This window comes from Rhinatrema bivittatum, chromosome 8, assembly GCF_901001135.1.
Source record: "Rhinatrema bivittatum chromosome 8, aRhiBiv1.1, whole genome shotgun sequence".
NCBI lineage: Eukaryota > Metazoa > Chordata > Amphibia > Gymnophiona > Rhinatrematidae > Rhinatrema > Rhinatrema bivittatum.
In genome coordinates, this window is record NC_042622.1 from 73,687,676 (window position 1) to 73,703,378 (window position 15,703).

At 45.6% G+C, this 15,703-nt stretch overlaps 1 protein-coding gene across 9 annotated transcripts in view; it reads left to right on the forward strand.

Annotated features, from left to right (window-relative positions):
* Window positions 1-15,703, forward strand: part of LOC115096893 (copine-1-like) — a 238,687-nt gene that overhangs the window by 141,634 nt on the left and 81,350 nt on the right. For all 9 annotated transcript variants that reach the window (XM_029612135.1, XM_029612134.1, XM_029612136.1 and 6 more), the window contains one exon: window positions 11,860-11,934. In XM_029612135.1, the coding sequence (XP_029467995.1) occupies window positions 11,860-11,934 (75 nt within the window). The remainder of the gene's footprint in view (window positions 1-11,859; window positions 11,935-15,703) is intronic.

The window sequence follows — 15,703 nt, forward strand, 5'->3', positions numbered from 1 at the left end:
AAAGGAAATGTGTGAAATTAGGTAAATCCTGTTCACTCTTCGAATATTCAATTTAAATTTGAAACTTCAAAATCCTTCTGAGTGGTTTAATTGTAATTCAAATAAGATATAATATATAGTACAGTCCCCTGCCATGTTTCGCAGGAGGGGCTGCAGCTGGAGGGACCCAAAACAATATCTTAACAAGGAAGATCGATCAGCACTGTGTATCAAGGGAGAAAGATAGCTTATCAAAGACTTGAGAATTGTATAAGAAGCAAACCACCAGGAATCTGTGAACATCCGGGGGTTGGCCAGCATGGGGCTTTGCGGCAGGGCAAATTGATCTTTTTAAAATGACTTCTTAAGCTCGACAGAGAAAACACATCCATTGTGGGAAATAGCCTTAGTTAGTTTGAGAGTAGCATTGTGACAGTCGTGCACCGACTAATGTCATCATATGACACTGAAATGACTCTGTTTTCAGTAAAAGTGTTACTAAGCATGTTCACACTGCCTCTCTTTCTTTGTCCAAGCTATCACACAGACATGTTCTCAATCTCTCAAGATTTTGTTGGCCTGTTTTAACATTTTTTTTTAATTTCTTTTTGGCCTTATTTTTTCTACCTCTACATTTTTTTTTCTGTTGCCATTGCTTCAGCAGCTCCTAACCCAGAATCTTTTAGTTCTTAAAAAAAAAAAGTAACATTCAAGGCCAAGAAGCATGTGGTCGGTGAGTTTGATTTAATATTATGGATATGTATTCTGTCTGCTATTGCTGGCTGAATCCAGATCATGGCATGTCCAACTATTATAGCAGTAGTCTACTATCCATAAGGTCACAGCAGTGCTGTACCTGGAAGATAGAGACCCTGTGAAAGGAACAGTCAGGTAAGAGCCAAAAGCTTTGGAGCAAGGTCGGGCAGTGGAGCTGCTCATTATCTCAGAGCAAGGTATCAGATTCTCAGTGCTGCATGAAGTCAAGGTGATATTCTGCTCCCTCTCTTTCATGCATGTCAAGAAATGTTTCTCCATTCTCCAAAGCATTGGCTCCCTGATTTACCACAGCTCAAGGGTTGAACGAGGGGTAGAAGAGCATGACCCCAGATGAAGCGCAAGGTATCTTCTCTGGGGCAATCTCACTTAGTGCCCAAGATGCCATTGCTGTCAGTATGAAGTGTTGCCAGAATTGACGCTTAATTGATGCTAAAGCAAGAGGTCTCCTTGACTCAGGTACCATTTTCTTTTACTGCTGACCTGAACATAGTCTCTTCAGCACAAAGTACACATACCAGGATACAATCACCCTCTCTGCGTGGCATACTAAGGCCCATATGATTTTATTGGTGTGGTGCACCCCAGCGCATGAGCACCAGAGTCCCTCCAACATGGAAGGCACAGGCTAGCTGGAGGTGGTGGTGCAGAGTGGATCAGAACCCATCACTTTAACACTTGCAACCCCTGCAAGTCTGATCTTCTATTTCATATCACGGTGTTAGCAGCCCTTAATAAGAATGAATCAATCTGAGTTTCTGAAGAGGATGTCTCCCACAACTCCAGCACAAAAGGTCTCTCAACTAGTGGGAGCCCATCTGTCAGAGCTGGTGATAAATTTCTTTGCCTCCCTAATCCCTTAAAATGGCAGATGAATTTTGGGATCTCTCCTATCTAAGATGACGTTTTTCACATATACTGGGGCTACTCATAGTTCCCAAGAGGTTCATACATTATCTTAGGGGTTCCCAGTAGTAAAAGCAACTCCATTTCCTGAGATGATAGATTCACCCCCTCCAGGAGAAGTCCATTCATGAATCGGAAGGGGAAGACATAATATTAGCTCATTCTGAGTTTCTACTAGATGTTTGTCCCTCAGACTAACAGTGATCTCCTTCTTGGTCTCCCTCATCGTTGGGATCCTAGCTCAGCATAAACCTGTGGTCAGGGAAGAAAGATCCCCTGCCAGACCTGCTTCAGCATATCTCATCTCTGGAGGATCTGTTACTCACGCTTTTTGGATAAGCTAGCAAAGATGCTTTCCATTGCTGTCGAGAAAGAACAGGACCTGAAGATTGATATCCTTGGGCTACTAGAATTTCTCCAACCTCCAGTGGACTCTGCATCCATTCCTATGCATAACCTCCTCAGAGAGTTGCAAATGAGGATATGGCATGCTCTGACTTCATCTTTCAGTAATCCAAAAGCTGGATCTGAAATATAAAGTTCAGGGCTCTCCAGGCTTTGGATATGACACAGAGTAGCTACTGCACCACTCCATGATATTGGAGTTGAAGCTGAAGTGTGCAAAGCACACCTGGGATCACTCTTAACACATCTTCTGGGAAAGGACCCAAAGGCATTGGATGCCTTTGGGAAGAAGGTATTTCAGGGATCCATGCTTAGCGTTTAGCTTGCAGCTCATCAGTTATATATGGTGTAATAGGTGAAACCTTTGATGGGATCATCTGACCCTGGGCATGCAAAGTTCCATTGAGCCATGAAGGAATGTGAGAAGCGTTTTATCAGCTTCATGTTTGAAACTTTAGATATCGTGACTAGAATTTTGGCTGCTTCAATAAGAGCAAGAAGGCTTGCATGGTTGCAAGTGACTGGATTGCATGAAGATGTGCGACTCTTTAGTGGATGTACTGGACAACTTATTTGGAACGGTGGCTCTGATGAAGGAGCATAAATCCACCTAGTGGCAGGGGGACCAGTCTTCTAGAGATGTCCCTTTCATTCTTTTCAGCATAATTAAGACTTGGTTATTCAAGCAAGCTTTCCCAGACACAATTTAATGACACAATCCAAGGACACAATCCAAGGACTCCTCTAAAACATCCAGCCATTAATCATGCCATTTGCACATAACTTGTAATTTGACTTGTATATCGTTTAACCATTTTATTCTTTCCTATTTCTTCCTCTTCACCAAGTTTTGCTACCCTTGTTAATTGTAACTGTACCTTCGGTCACCTCAGTTCTAGTTTGATGTATTTAATGCACTCCCGTTTCATGTAAACCAGCAAGATATGTTCTCATGATTGCCGGTATATAAAAACCTTAAATAAATAAATAAAATAAAATAAAATAATTGAGCTACTCTCACTCTCCTTCAGCAGCAGATGACTCCTAAAGGTAGACAGAAGGAGAGACATCAACCAAAGGCCCAGCAGCAGTCACAGGATAAACCTAGGACTAGTTTTTGACATCCTTGAGATCCATCTCTTCCAGTAGGGGGAGGGAGTCCAGTCCTTTATTTCAGCATAGATCCATTTCACAAAGGACAGGTGGGTCCTGAAAATTGTGGAATATGGCTACTGCTTGCATTTCTCACCCTTCTCCTCCCCAACTGATATCTGTTTTCAGTTCTGACCCATCTCAATTTTCCCAACTGCAGCTGGAAATAGCATGTCTACATCAACAGACTGTAATCAAGCTGGCTTTTTCCAGGAATGTGGTCAGGGATTCTATTCCTGGTATTTTCTAATCCCCAAGGAAACAAAGATTGAGATTTGTCCTGGACTTAAAGAAGCTGAACAGATTGTTGGTTAGAGACAGGTTCAAGATGAACTCCCCCTAGACTATTCATCCCATCAGTGAATCAAGGGATTGGATGTGAACTCTGGATCCATATGTAGAGGTATTTAGCCAGATAATTCACAAGTTTTCTGGCTAAATGCCAACATTTGAATATTTCCCCTATTTATCTGGCTAAATTTTAGCTGGACATATCATAATCTGGCTAAACACATCTGGATAACTGTGTGTTCATGTCATAGAGCTGACCTAAAATTAGCTGGATAAACTTATCTGGCTATTTTTAAAATAGCTACTACTATACAGCAGTGCGGCTGCACTACTGAATATCTCCAAAGTTAGCCGGATAAATTTATCTGACAAATTTTGCAGTCCAGCCAGTGACTGAATATGGACCTCATATGCATACTTTCCCATTCACTCTACCCACTGGAAGTTCCTCAGGCTTGTATTGAAGGATATGCACTATCAGTACAAGATGCTTCCTTTTGGCCTTTTTGGGGTGGGTGTTGACAAAATATCTAACAGTCATGGCTAGACAGCTTCATCAACAAGGGAGTCTGTGTGTTCCTGTACATGGATGATTGCTTAGTAATGGGTTCATCTCCAGCAGTAGTCCTGAAATCCATCAAAGTGATCATCCACCTTCCCTTGTTTCTGGTATTCCTAGTTCAATTCTTCAAGTTCAACTTGCTCCCATCTCAAAGGATTCAGGTCATAGGAACCTGGATGGACACTCCTCAGGAGAAAGTTTTTCTTCTTATCAAAAGAGCCAAAGTGTTGAAGGGCCTGGTGTGATCCCTTTTGCAACAGGACCAGAAGCCACTAGATCATTCCTAGTTCTCCTTCTTCACATAACCAGGACAGTGCAAATTGTTCCTCTGACTTGTCTGCACATGCAAGGTCTTAATTGGGCCCTTCAGTTCTCAGAGGACAAGCAGGATGGTAGTCCTCATACATGGGTGACATCATCAGATGGAGCCCCAACACTGAAAATTTATATTAAAAGTTTCTAGAAGTTTGACTTGGCACACTGAGTGTTGCCAGCATGCCCTACCACGTGTTCACTCGGGAGCCCTCTCCAGTCTCTCTCTTTCCATGGACTGTAAGCATCACAGTGTGAATGAGCTCACTGTATCTTTTAGAAAACTTTTTTTCAATATTTCTCGTTTTCCGTGTTTTTTTTTCTTCATGGTGTTTGATGCCAGGTCCCTCTTGGTGCTTCTCCGTAGTGTTCCTTGTCATGGTTTTCCTATGACGGTGGTGCTTTGGTGCCCGCCAGCCATCGGCACCCACCACCATCGATTTTGATTTTGCGGCACTTTTATTTCGTCCTGTCATGGTCACATACAGTTATTGCTGATGCCCCTGGTACCTGAGGACCATGTTCATGGACCTCCATGAGATATGTGTTCTCTGCCTGGGGGCATCTCTTGTCTGGGGTTGTCACTTATGCACAAAAATGACTCTGAAGGGGATATAGTGTTTGGCTCATTAAGATGGAGCAGCGATTTGGGCTGAAGAAGACAGAGCCATTAGCATTGATGGACCTTGGAGCTGCACCGATGGACACTGTACCATTGACGTCAGTAGATAGGGACACCGGAGACCGACCACTGCCAATCTTCTCTAGGCCGAGCAGGTCATGTTCTTCCATCATGGGCCTCTGCACCAGGGAAGGACTGGGCTGAGCATTGAGGGAAGCCGAAGAAGCATTAACACCGGTCCCTGTTGATGCATGGGGATGCACCGGCTCATGATTCGATGCCCCCGACTGACACCTGCGACGAGGAGCACCAGTCCTCCATCGATGCCGGGAGTCTGCAATGGTCTCCACCAGTTCTGTTGCCAGTCACCAATCCGCCTCGTGGGTCTGAAGATAATCTGGTCATACCTCCTTTCTCCATCCCAGTTGCTGTTGGCATCGGTAGCATTCGAGGAAGAGCTGCAGCAGCACCTCCAGCTGGCAGTGGAACAGGCACTACAGGGCATTGGTCATGTGGCACAGATGGCACCGGAGCTGGTACTATGCAATCTGGAACCAGTACCATCCAACCTGGAACCACTGGAGAAGCTCAATGCGCTTACTGACCCAGCTAGCATCAGATCCCGGGACAGCATCTGTGCCTGGTAAGGCACAGATGCTGTCCCCTACTGATACAGTGGTGGTTGCTGGTTCTTCCGAGGAGGAAGCTCCACCTAGGCTGGCAGAGATGCTGAGGCCTGTAGCCTCCCCTGTCCAGCTTTGGTGCCTGCACCTCTGGACGAAGGCCAAGCGCCTAGGGCCCCATCCCCTGTAGCTTACAGTGAGGATCAGGCATCCCCATGACCCTTGGGGGGATGATAGCTTGGAGTCCTGCGAGGGCTCTGAGTCTACCCTCAGACCTTCTCCTCCAGAGGAACGAAGGAAGTCTCCACCTGAAGACTTAACCTTCTCAGGATTTGTGAGGGTGATGGTGGAAGCCATCCTATTTCATTTGCATATAGAGGAGGAGGATGCCAGGCATAAAATGCTTGAGATCCTCCAGTTCATGGAGCCTCCTAAGGAGATTGTCAGTCCCAGTACATGAGATCCTTAAAGAACTGCTGCTGAGGATATGGGAACAACACCTCAAAGTGACTCTTGTCTACCTCGTCCAGAAGGATGCTGGATTTGATAAGCATCCGCTTCCTCACCAATCAGTGGTGATCGAATCCGCTCTCAACTGGGCCAAGCATTCTTGGACCCATTCCCCGGCATCCCCAGGAAAGGACCACAGAGAGATGGACACTCTTGGGAGGAAGGTGTTTCAGAGGGCCATGCTGATTGCCCACATTGCTTCCTACCAGCTCTACATGAGCAAGTACTTGTGGGACATCTGGAAGTATGTGCTGGAGGTGGCCGAGCAGCGGCCTCAACAGCCGCAGGACACACTCATGTCGCTGATTCATAAGTGCCTGGAATGCGGGAAACATGAGTTTTGAGCGACCTTCGATGTTTATGAATGGCATCAAGGGTCTCTGCAATGGGAATCGGCACCTGCAGATGTGGGCCTCTGATTTCTGACTAGACATATAGGAACGACTCGCCAACATGCCATGCACTGGGGAGAATCTCTTTGGAGATAGAGCGAGGGGTGCAGTGGCCCAGCTCCGGGATTATCATGAAACAACTCTTTTTCCAGCATTCGGGACCCGTCGTCCTCTTTTAGGAGGCCGGTTAGAACGGGGCAGAGGAATTCTTTTGCCAGAGGAAGTTCTATCCTCCGTCCCTTCGCTCCCATCAACACCATCAGGACTCCCGCGGCCATCCCAAGCAGCAGAGAGCTCCCAAGCCCCAGCTGGCACCTCTGTCAACTCCAGAGACAGGGTTTTGACTGGGTTGCAGGGAGTGTAAGTCAGTTGCCTGTACCCGGAAAGTTGGATATTCCAGTCGGAGACAGGATACAGTCCTTTGTGAACCAGTGGCCCAGTATAACCACAGACCAATGGGTTCTCGCCATTGTCAGACAAGGGTACCAGTTGAATCTTTTGGATGTCCCGCCAAATTGCCCTCTGAGCCCATTTTGAGGGCCGTTAATGCATCAGGAAGTACTACTAGCAGAACTTTCCCCCCTCTTAACAGCCAGAGTGGTTCAGCCTGTCCCACCAGGGGAAATGGGATGGGGATTGTACTCCAGGTACTTCCTGCTTACAAAAGAGCAGGACGACTCTGTCCCATCCTGGACCTAAGGGCCTTGAACAAATTTCTAAAAAAAAGAAAAGTTCAAGATAGTTTCCCTGGGCACATTGATCCCCCCCCTTTTACAAAAAGGGAACTGACTATGCTCCCTCAATCTAAAGGACACATACACTCACATTGAGATCTTCCTTAGTCACAGGAAGTATCTCCGATTTGTGGTGGGAAACCACAGGTGTTGCTGTCCAGCTAGCATGGACAGCAACACCTGTGGGAAACCAGGTGTTGCTGTCCAGCTAGCCTCAGCCCCATGAGTCTTCACAAAATGCCTGTCCGTGGTGGCGGCCACCTCTGCAGGCCGTGAGTGCATGTTTTCCCCTATCTAGATGATTGGGCTGGTCAAGAGCACACCTCAGACAGAGGCATGTCAGGTCCATGCACTTGACTATCTAGGTGTTTGAGTTGCTAGGATTTGTCGTCAAATACCCAAAGACACATCTCTGCCCATCACCTCAATTGGACTTCATAGTAGCCCTGCAAGACATTGCTCAGGCCAATGCCTTCCTGCCTCGTCAAAGGACAGACATTTTGATGACCATCATGGCAGAGATTCAGCAGAGCCAGCAGGTGTCAGCTTGGCACAGGTTGAAGCTGTTGGGCCATATGGCCACAACTGTCTGTCACTCCTTTGGCACGATTACACATGCACAGAGCTCAATGGACCCTGAGGTTTCTGTTGTGCCCGGCACGCAGAACCTCCAGGACTGCATTCAAGTCGCCCCGTCTTTCTGTGACTCGTCGTCCAGGTGGTGGGTACTTTCAAATCTTCTTTTCTAAGTCCTCCTATCCAAATTGTCCTAAACGCGGATGTGTCCACCATGGGTTGGGGAGTTCATGTAGATGGGCTCAGCATCCGGGATCTCTGGTCTGTTCAAGAATGCAGTTGTCAAATCAACTTCTTGGAGCTTCAGGCGATCCGGTACATGCTATGGGCTTTCAGAGATCGGCTGTCCAACAATGTTGTCCTGATCCAAACCAACAACCAGGTAGCTATGTGGTATGTCAGCAAGCAGGGAGGTATGGGATCGTACCTCCTGTGTCAGGAAACAGTCCAGATCTGGTCATGGGCCCTGTTCCATGGGATGGTGCTCAGGGCCATGTATCTGGCTGGGACAGAGAATATGATAGTGGACAGACTGAGTCATACCTTCAGACCCCCATGACCCCTGGACCAAGGGGGTAGCATATCAAATAATTCCGCCTCTAGGGGAGCTCGGATGTAGATCTGTTCATGTCTCCTTGCAACAGGTAGATGCCTTGGCTCTCTCTGTGCAGGTTGGACTGCAAACCAGCCTTGGCAGCACTTGATCATCAGTGGTGCAAGGGTCTTCTGTATGTGTATCCTCAGATTCCCTTCATGGGAAAGACTCTCTTGAAGCTTCATGAGGACAAGGGGACTAAGATCCTCATAGCCGTTTATTGACCGAGACAGGTCTGGATTCCACTCCTAGGGAGTTGTCTATCCAGAGACAGATTAGTCTGGGGACGTCCCTAAACCACCTCATGAAGAATCAAGGCAGGTTGTGGCATCCCAAGCAGCTGGTCCTGTCACTCATGGCCTGGATGTTGAGAGGTTAATTCTGTAACCATTTGATTTCTCAGAGGATGTATCAGGTCCTGGTGGCTTCTAGAAAGGCTTCCACTAGAAACTCCTGTGGTCTGAAGTGGAGGAGGTTTTCCGTGTGGTGTGAGCAGAAGGCCCTAGATCTATTCTCCTGCCTCACACAAAAACTGCTTGATTACCTTCTATACCTATCGGAAGCTAGCTTAAAACTAACTCTTTTAGAGTTCATGACTGTGCAGTTGGTGCATACCACCATGGTGTAGATAGTATTGCCCATCTCTGTACACTTCATGCGGGGCCTGCTTCAATTGAAGCCTTCCCTAACACCTCCTTCTGTGTCTTCGGATCTCAATGTGGTGTTAGCTCGGCTGATGAAGGCTTATTTTGAGCTGCTGTGCACCTGTTACCTGAAGTACCTAACCTGAAAGATCATATTTTTGGTGGCTGTCACCTCAGCATGCAGAGCCAGCGAGCTCCAGGCTTTAGTGAATTATTCACCTTATACTAAGTTTTATCATGACAGGATGGTCTTCAGTATCCATCCTAAGTTCCTGCCTAAGGTGGTGATGGATTTCCATCGTAACCAGTCCATTGGCCTGTCAACATTCTTTCCCAGGCCCCATTCGCACCAAAGCGAATAAGCCCTGCACAGTTTGGACGACAAGTGAGCCTTAGTCTTCTATCTGGAGCAGACAGAAGCGCATAGGTAGTCCAACCAACTTTTTATTTCCTTCGATAGGAATAGGCTGGGTTTGCCATTGCCAAACAGACACTATCCAATTGGCTAGCAGATTACATCTCCTTCTGTTATGCCCAGTTCAGGACTACTTCTTGGGGGTTATGTCAAGGCCCATTTTGTCAGCCATGGCAGCTTTGGTGGCCCACTTGCAAGCACTTCCCATGGAGGAGATTTGCAAGGCTGTTACGTGGAGTTCTCTTCACACATTCACATCTCACTATTGTCTGGATAAGGATGGCAGACATGACAGTAGGTTTGGCCAGTCTGTCCTTCGGAACCTGTTTGAGGTGTAGAACCCAACTCTCCTTGCCTAGGGCCCATTGTTTGGGTTCAAGCTGTCTCTCCCTCTGTTACCAACAGCACTGTTGTGTCCTTTGGCACCTGGTTGGATGTCTGTTGGTCCCCTTTTATATTAGGGAGCAGCCTGTAGCTAAGTATTCACCTATGTGTGAAGACTACCATCCTGCTTGTCCTAGGAGAAAGAGTTGCTTACCTGTAACAGGTATTCTCAGAGGACAGCAGGATATTAGTCCTCTTGAAACTCGCCCATCACCCCGTGGAGTTCGGTTTCTCCTAATGTTTCATCTATAGTTGCTCATATATATGGAGCAGAACTCCTCAACCTTCCTGTTTTTCTTTTGAAGTGAAGAGGTCGATCACAGGTGTTCCCCAGCAAGTGAACACAATGGCAACTAGATTCAGAGTGCTTCATCACAGAGGGCTTTTGAGTCTGTACTTGTTCACATGGAACATGGCTTCCTGGTTGTCCATATAGATTAAGATTTTCTTAGGGGAAGATTCACCTTTAAAACCTCTGGGTTCATCCACGTCGAAAGGATGGTCTCATCTTAGGACTTATGTGGAATAGTAGTTGATGAAGTCGATTTTACTGGTCAGCAGAGTTGCTTATCTATAACAGATGTTCTCAGAGGACACCAGAATTTTAGTCCTCACACATGGATGACATTATCAGATGGAGCCCCAACACGTAATATTTATGTCAAAGTTTCTAGAGCTAATAGTGGATCTTCCCCCTACATGAGCTGACACATCAAGTGACTTTTTCTACTGACTCCTCCAACAGAGGATGGGGAACACACACTGTTGCTGTGGCCCCTTCAGACAGGAACCTGCATATTCAACCACTTGGAGCTACAAGCCAAGCTATCCATTGTGCTCTAAAGGTTATCTCACTGCTCTTGGGAAAGAGAATCTTAATCTATATGGACAACCAGGTTGCCATGATCTATGTGAACTAGTACAGGCTCATATGCCCTCTGTGAAGAAGCACTCTGAATCAGGCATTGTGATGGACTAGCCCACAACCAATCTGCAAATGATCTATCTACAGGGAATCTGGAATATCTTGACAGACTGTCTTAGCAGAGTGCTGCAGCTAAATGAGTGTTCCTTATATCAAGGAGTCACAGGTGACTTGTTCACTTGCTGTGGAACACCTGTGATCGACCTGTTCACTTCAAAAGAAAACAGGAAGGTTGAAGAGTTCTGCTCCATATATCTGAGCAATTACAGATCGGCTCCTGATGCTTTCGTGCTATACTGGAATGGTTTGTTCTATACATATCTGCCAATCTTTTCATTGCCAGGACTGTACAAAAGGTCCTTCAGAACAAAGTGAAGATAATCCTTGTTCTACCAGCCTGATCATAAGTAAGATGTGATATTATTTTGTCTGTCTTAATTCAGTCTCTGAGGCCATCGGGGTGGTCTTTGATTCTTACAGAGAGGAATATTGTAGGCTTTGCCATCTCGACCTACCAGTGCTGGCCCTTATGGCATATATGTTGAATACACAGTTGTCTCTTCCTTACTTCTCCTAAGGAGGTGGGGAACATGCCGCTTTCATTTAAAAAGCTTTAATCCAGAAGATCATTATCATTGTTTATTTCTAACACACTTTTCCAAAGCATGTTACAACAGGTTTTAGTTACACTGGGTGCAGTTGGGGGTTTAAATTGCCCTGCTTAAGATGTAGGATGTAATTTTTCTTGTGATTAATTGATAGATAAGTGTTAGTACAGTGCAGTTCTGTACATAGTTCAGGTTCTATAGAGTAGTTGCATACAATTTGATAGGGCTTAAGTCTTTAGCTGGTGCTAAATGGAATCTCAAATGGCCAGGTTTTAACCAGACTTCTAAAGGATAATAGGTCTGTACTCCCAGGATTAAGGAGAATGGCTGACATGGTGGCTTAGCAGTAACACTGGGAGCAGGAAGTACCCAAGAACTGGTATATTGGATGTACTTCTGATATATTGTAAAGTACACAAAAGAGGGCTAAGAGCGGATTTTCTTTTGCAGATTGTGTCCAGTCAGAAGATGACTCATCCTTTGGAGTTGAAAAAAGGGAAGCCTGCAGGCAAAGGCACCATTACGGTATGTAACCTGCAGTTATCTAGCAGCCCTGAAAATTCTATGTTAAAGAACTTGTCCTGTGTCTATTCACTCTAATTCATTTATTAAGTATCCATACTCTATTAATAAAATTGGTTATTAGGAAACAAATGTATTCCTGTAATTTGAAAGCTATTTAAAAACACGAAAGAAAATCTGTAGAAAGTTAAATATCTTCCCTTGTTGATGATGAGAGATTTAAGACTAGAACTAATCTGCATGTAAGAGTTCTTTACCTATTGTTGCATAGGGGAACCTAGCTATATCTGAGGAAGGAGTATAGAGTCCCCAAACTGTGGCAGCATGTTGTTGTGGGAAATGAATGTAGAGTCCCTGGGCTGTAGCGGCATCATGTTGGGGGAAGTGGGATTAGAGGCTCTGGTCTAACTAATCTTGCAAAACTTTTTAACACATTTTCTAGTATGTTTATAAAACTTAACACAGTGCAGATTGAACATTGGTCAAGCTTGTGTTTATTAGGTAAAAGGTACTATATATTATACATTTATTTAAACAAAGCTGATGGATTGCTTTCCCTCCATAGTGTTAAAAATATTGTTGGATGTAGTTTTCCAGCTAGTAAATGTAATATCTGTGTACATCAGGCCCTGTATCACATGATAGTTTAGCTTTATTGTGGTTTTAGTAGCTGTATTAGTCCTGAAGAAAACTGGAGTTTCTATAGTTAGTTACACCTCTTAAAGAATCAACAAAAAGATATTACCTGAGCTCTCCAAATCACACAGGGCTTGTTTCATATGTGATATGCTCATGTATTACAGCCATTTTTTTTTGTTCTATAATAAGTATTGCACCCTACAGAGATTCCATTGTTTCCTTTCACACACTGGGTGTAACTTTGCGTATTTGGTGTGAATGATTTTAGTTGTTGTAACTCCCTAGGAATCTGCCCTGAAGGGTCACAGTATCTTGGTGAGCTATAAAATAGAGCTGTCAGGGCAAGATAGCTGTGGAAGTTTCTGTTTATTCACAATATAAAACAAGTCCCCAAGGACAGCTTTAGCAGTTTTATTCATGGCTCAGCCATGTGTGAGAACTAGATTCCACGAGATTGTTCACTCACAGCCATACTTAAGAATGTGGACGATCAGAATCTCCTCACGACTTGTGGAGACCAGCTAGGCTGTATGTAAGTGATCAGTAGTTACACAACACAAAGAAATTGCATGGAACCACTACATGGGTAACCCGAATAGTCAACACCTGATCACAGAAACCTAAGCACTTAGAAGGAGTAATGTGTTAGAGAGGGTTTTTTTTAAAATAGGAGGCATTCGCTCTTGAATATTGTGTTCAGTTCTGGTCACCACATCTCAAGAAATATATAGCAGAATTAGAAAAGGTCCAGAGAAGGGCGACCAAGATGATAAAGGGGATGGAGGGCAGGGCGCGCCGGTGAGCAAATCCGGTCAGCGACTCAGTGGGATTTAAATCCCAGTCTCCAATCCAGGCACCCTTCTTCTTGCGCTCACCGGACCTGATGGACGGACAGACGTTCTCGGGCAGGGGTGGAAGCTAGGGCCTGCACAGTCAGCGCTGAGAGCCCATCGGGGTAAGGCCTTCTTAGCTCTATACACTTACCCCAGACGTCTCTCCCGCCGACCACGAGGCAGATCTCTCTAAGCCGCGCCAAGCCGCTCCTGCCAGACAGCCGCCCCTCCTCCTCTCACATCGGCAGCGCCCCGCAGCCAATCCGAGGCAGGGTGAGCCAGTGAGCAAATCGGTCGGCGACTCAGTGGGATTTAAATCCCAGTCTCCTATCCAGGCGCCGTGCGCCGAAGGAGCGCGACAAAGGGGCCTGACCCTTTGTGCACCCCTTCGTGCAGCACCATAGTGCATCTCAGACTGCAACTGGGTCCCAGCCCACAACTCATATCTTGCACTCTCAACACAGGCTAGTTTCCTTCCACTCCCTTTTTTACCAACAGGATACCACCTGCTCCGTTCCATCCCACAACCCACCCTTACCACCTATCCAAAGATGCGCACCTTCCCCATCCCCATTATCAGCAACCCCTTCAAAAACCGCACTAAGCCCTCTGCCTTTCCCACCATCCAACAGAAGATGCTGATTCCTATTATGATCTCTCCCTTCACGCAACTACTCGGCCTCTCTCTTTTTTCACTATCTCTTTTCAACGCCCAATCTATCTCGAAAAAACCCCACATCATCGACTACCTATTGGACGTCAATCCAGACATATGCGCCATTACAGAAACTTGGCTGAAACCCACCGACATAGCATTAACAAACCAACTACCCACACAGCTCTATGACATATTCTCAACCCCCAGACTTAAAAAAAGAGGCGGCGGTCTACTGTTAGCTGCCAAAAAAGAACTAAGATTAACCCTTCAACACACAAATTCAGCTTCAAAACTTGAATTCTCTGTCTTCAAATCTAAACATCTTCAAATATGTCTAATCTATGCCCCATTGGGGCTCCTAGAATCAGACCCTTCTCCCCTAATTGAACTCATTGCCAAACATATCAACACCGACGCTCCAGCTTTAATCATGGGAGACTTCAACTTACATGTTGACTCGACTCCTCAATCCCCCAACTGCGAAACTCTTCTCTCCACCCTCAGTTACATGGGATTCAAACAAATCATCAACAGTCCCACTCACAAACAGGACATACACTGGATCTAATCTTCATAAATGCAGGCCTTACCCTCTCCTCCGTGCCTATATGCTCACCTGTTCCTTGGTCCGACCATTGGATGATCACCACAGACCTAGAGATCACAGAGTGCCCATCCCAATCTTACCCCAAAACCACAGTCCAATTCAGGAAACCTTGTACCATGGACAACCTCAGCTCACATCTCTCCAAAGAACTAGTTCATCTTGATCTCTCAGATGCAGTTACGGCCACTACTTCCTGGTTCAATATTGCTAATATGGTAGCAGAACAAACCTGCCCCATAACTATGAAAGTACTAAACCCTACCCCTGACAATAGAAAGCCCTGGTTCACACCAGAATTGAAGACTCTCAAACAAGAATTAAGAAGCAGAGAACACAGATGGCATAAAAACCCTTCCACTACGACTCTGGCCGCCTACAAATCCATCATGCACAGTTACAGGAACTCTATCCTCCGCACAAAGAGAGACTTCTACGCCCGTAAAATCCATCACTACATCTTTGACTCTAAGGCCCTGTTCTCTTACGTCTCAGCTCTCACCAAACCATCCTCACCAACTATCCCTGATGATCAAGCACTAAACAAAGCTACCAAACTCGCTTCTTATTTTGAGAAAAAAATTAACAATCTCATAGCCCCGCTGATCTCAACCAATCTCCAGCTCCCTCCCCCCTTCACCCCCACAAACCACCATAAGTCAATTTTTGAATCATTTGAACCCACGTCATCTCTGGAGATAGAAACCATTCTCAAGAAGCTTAAACCATCTTCTCACCCTTCGGACCCAATACTGTCAAAGCTACTCATCTCCATCCCAAAAACCATCGCTAAGCCTATAGCAGAAATCATCAATTGCTCCTTATCACAAGGTCTAGTACCAGACTCTCTAAAACTTGCCATTCTAAAACCACTATTAAAAATCCAAACATGTCGTCATATGATCCTGCTAACTTCCGCCCTATAGCTAACTTACCATTTATTGCTAAACTCTTGGAAAAAATAGTCAACAAGCAACTCACAGAATACCTCGACGAACACAAGATCCTTGCCCCCTCTCAGTTTGGATTCCGCAAGTC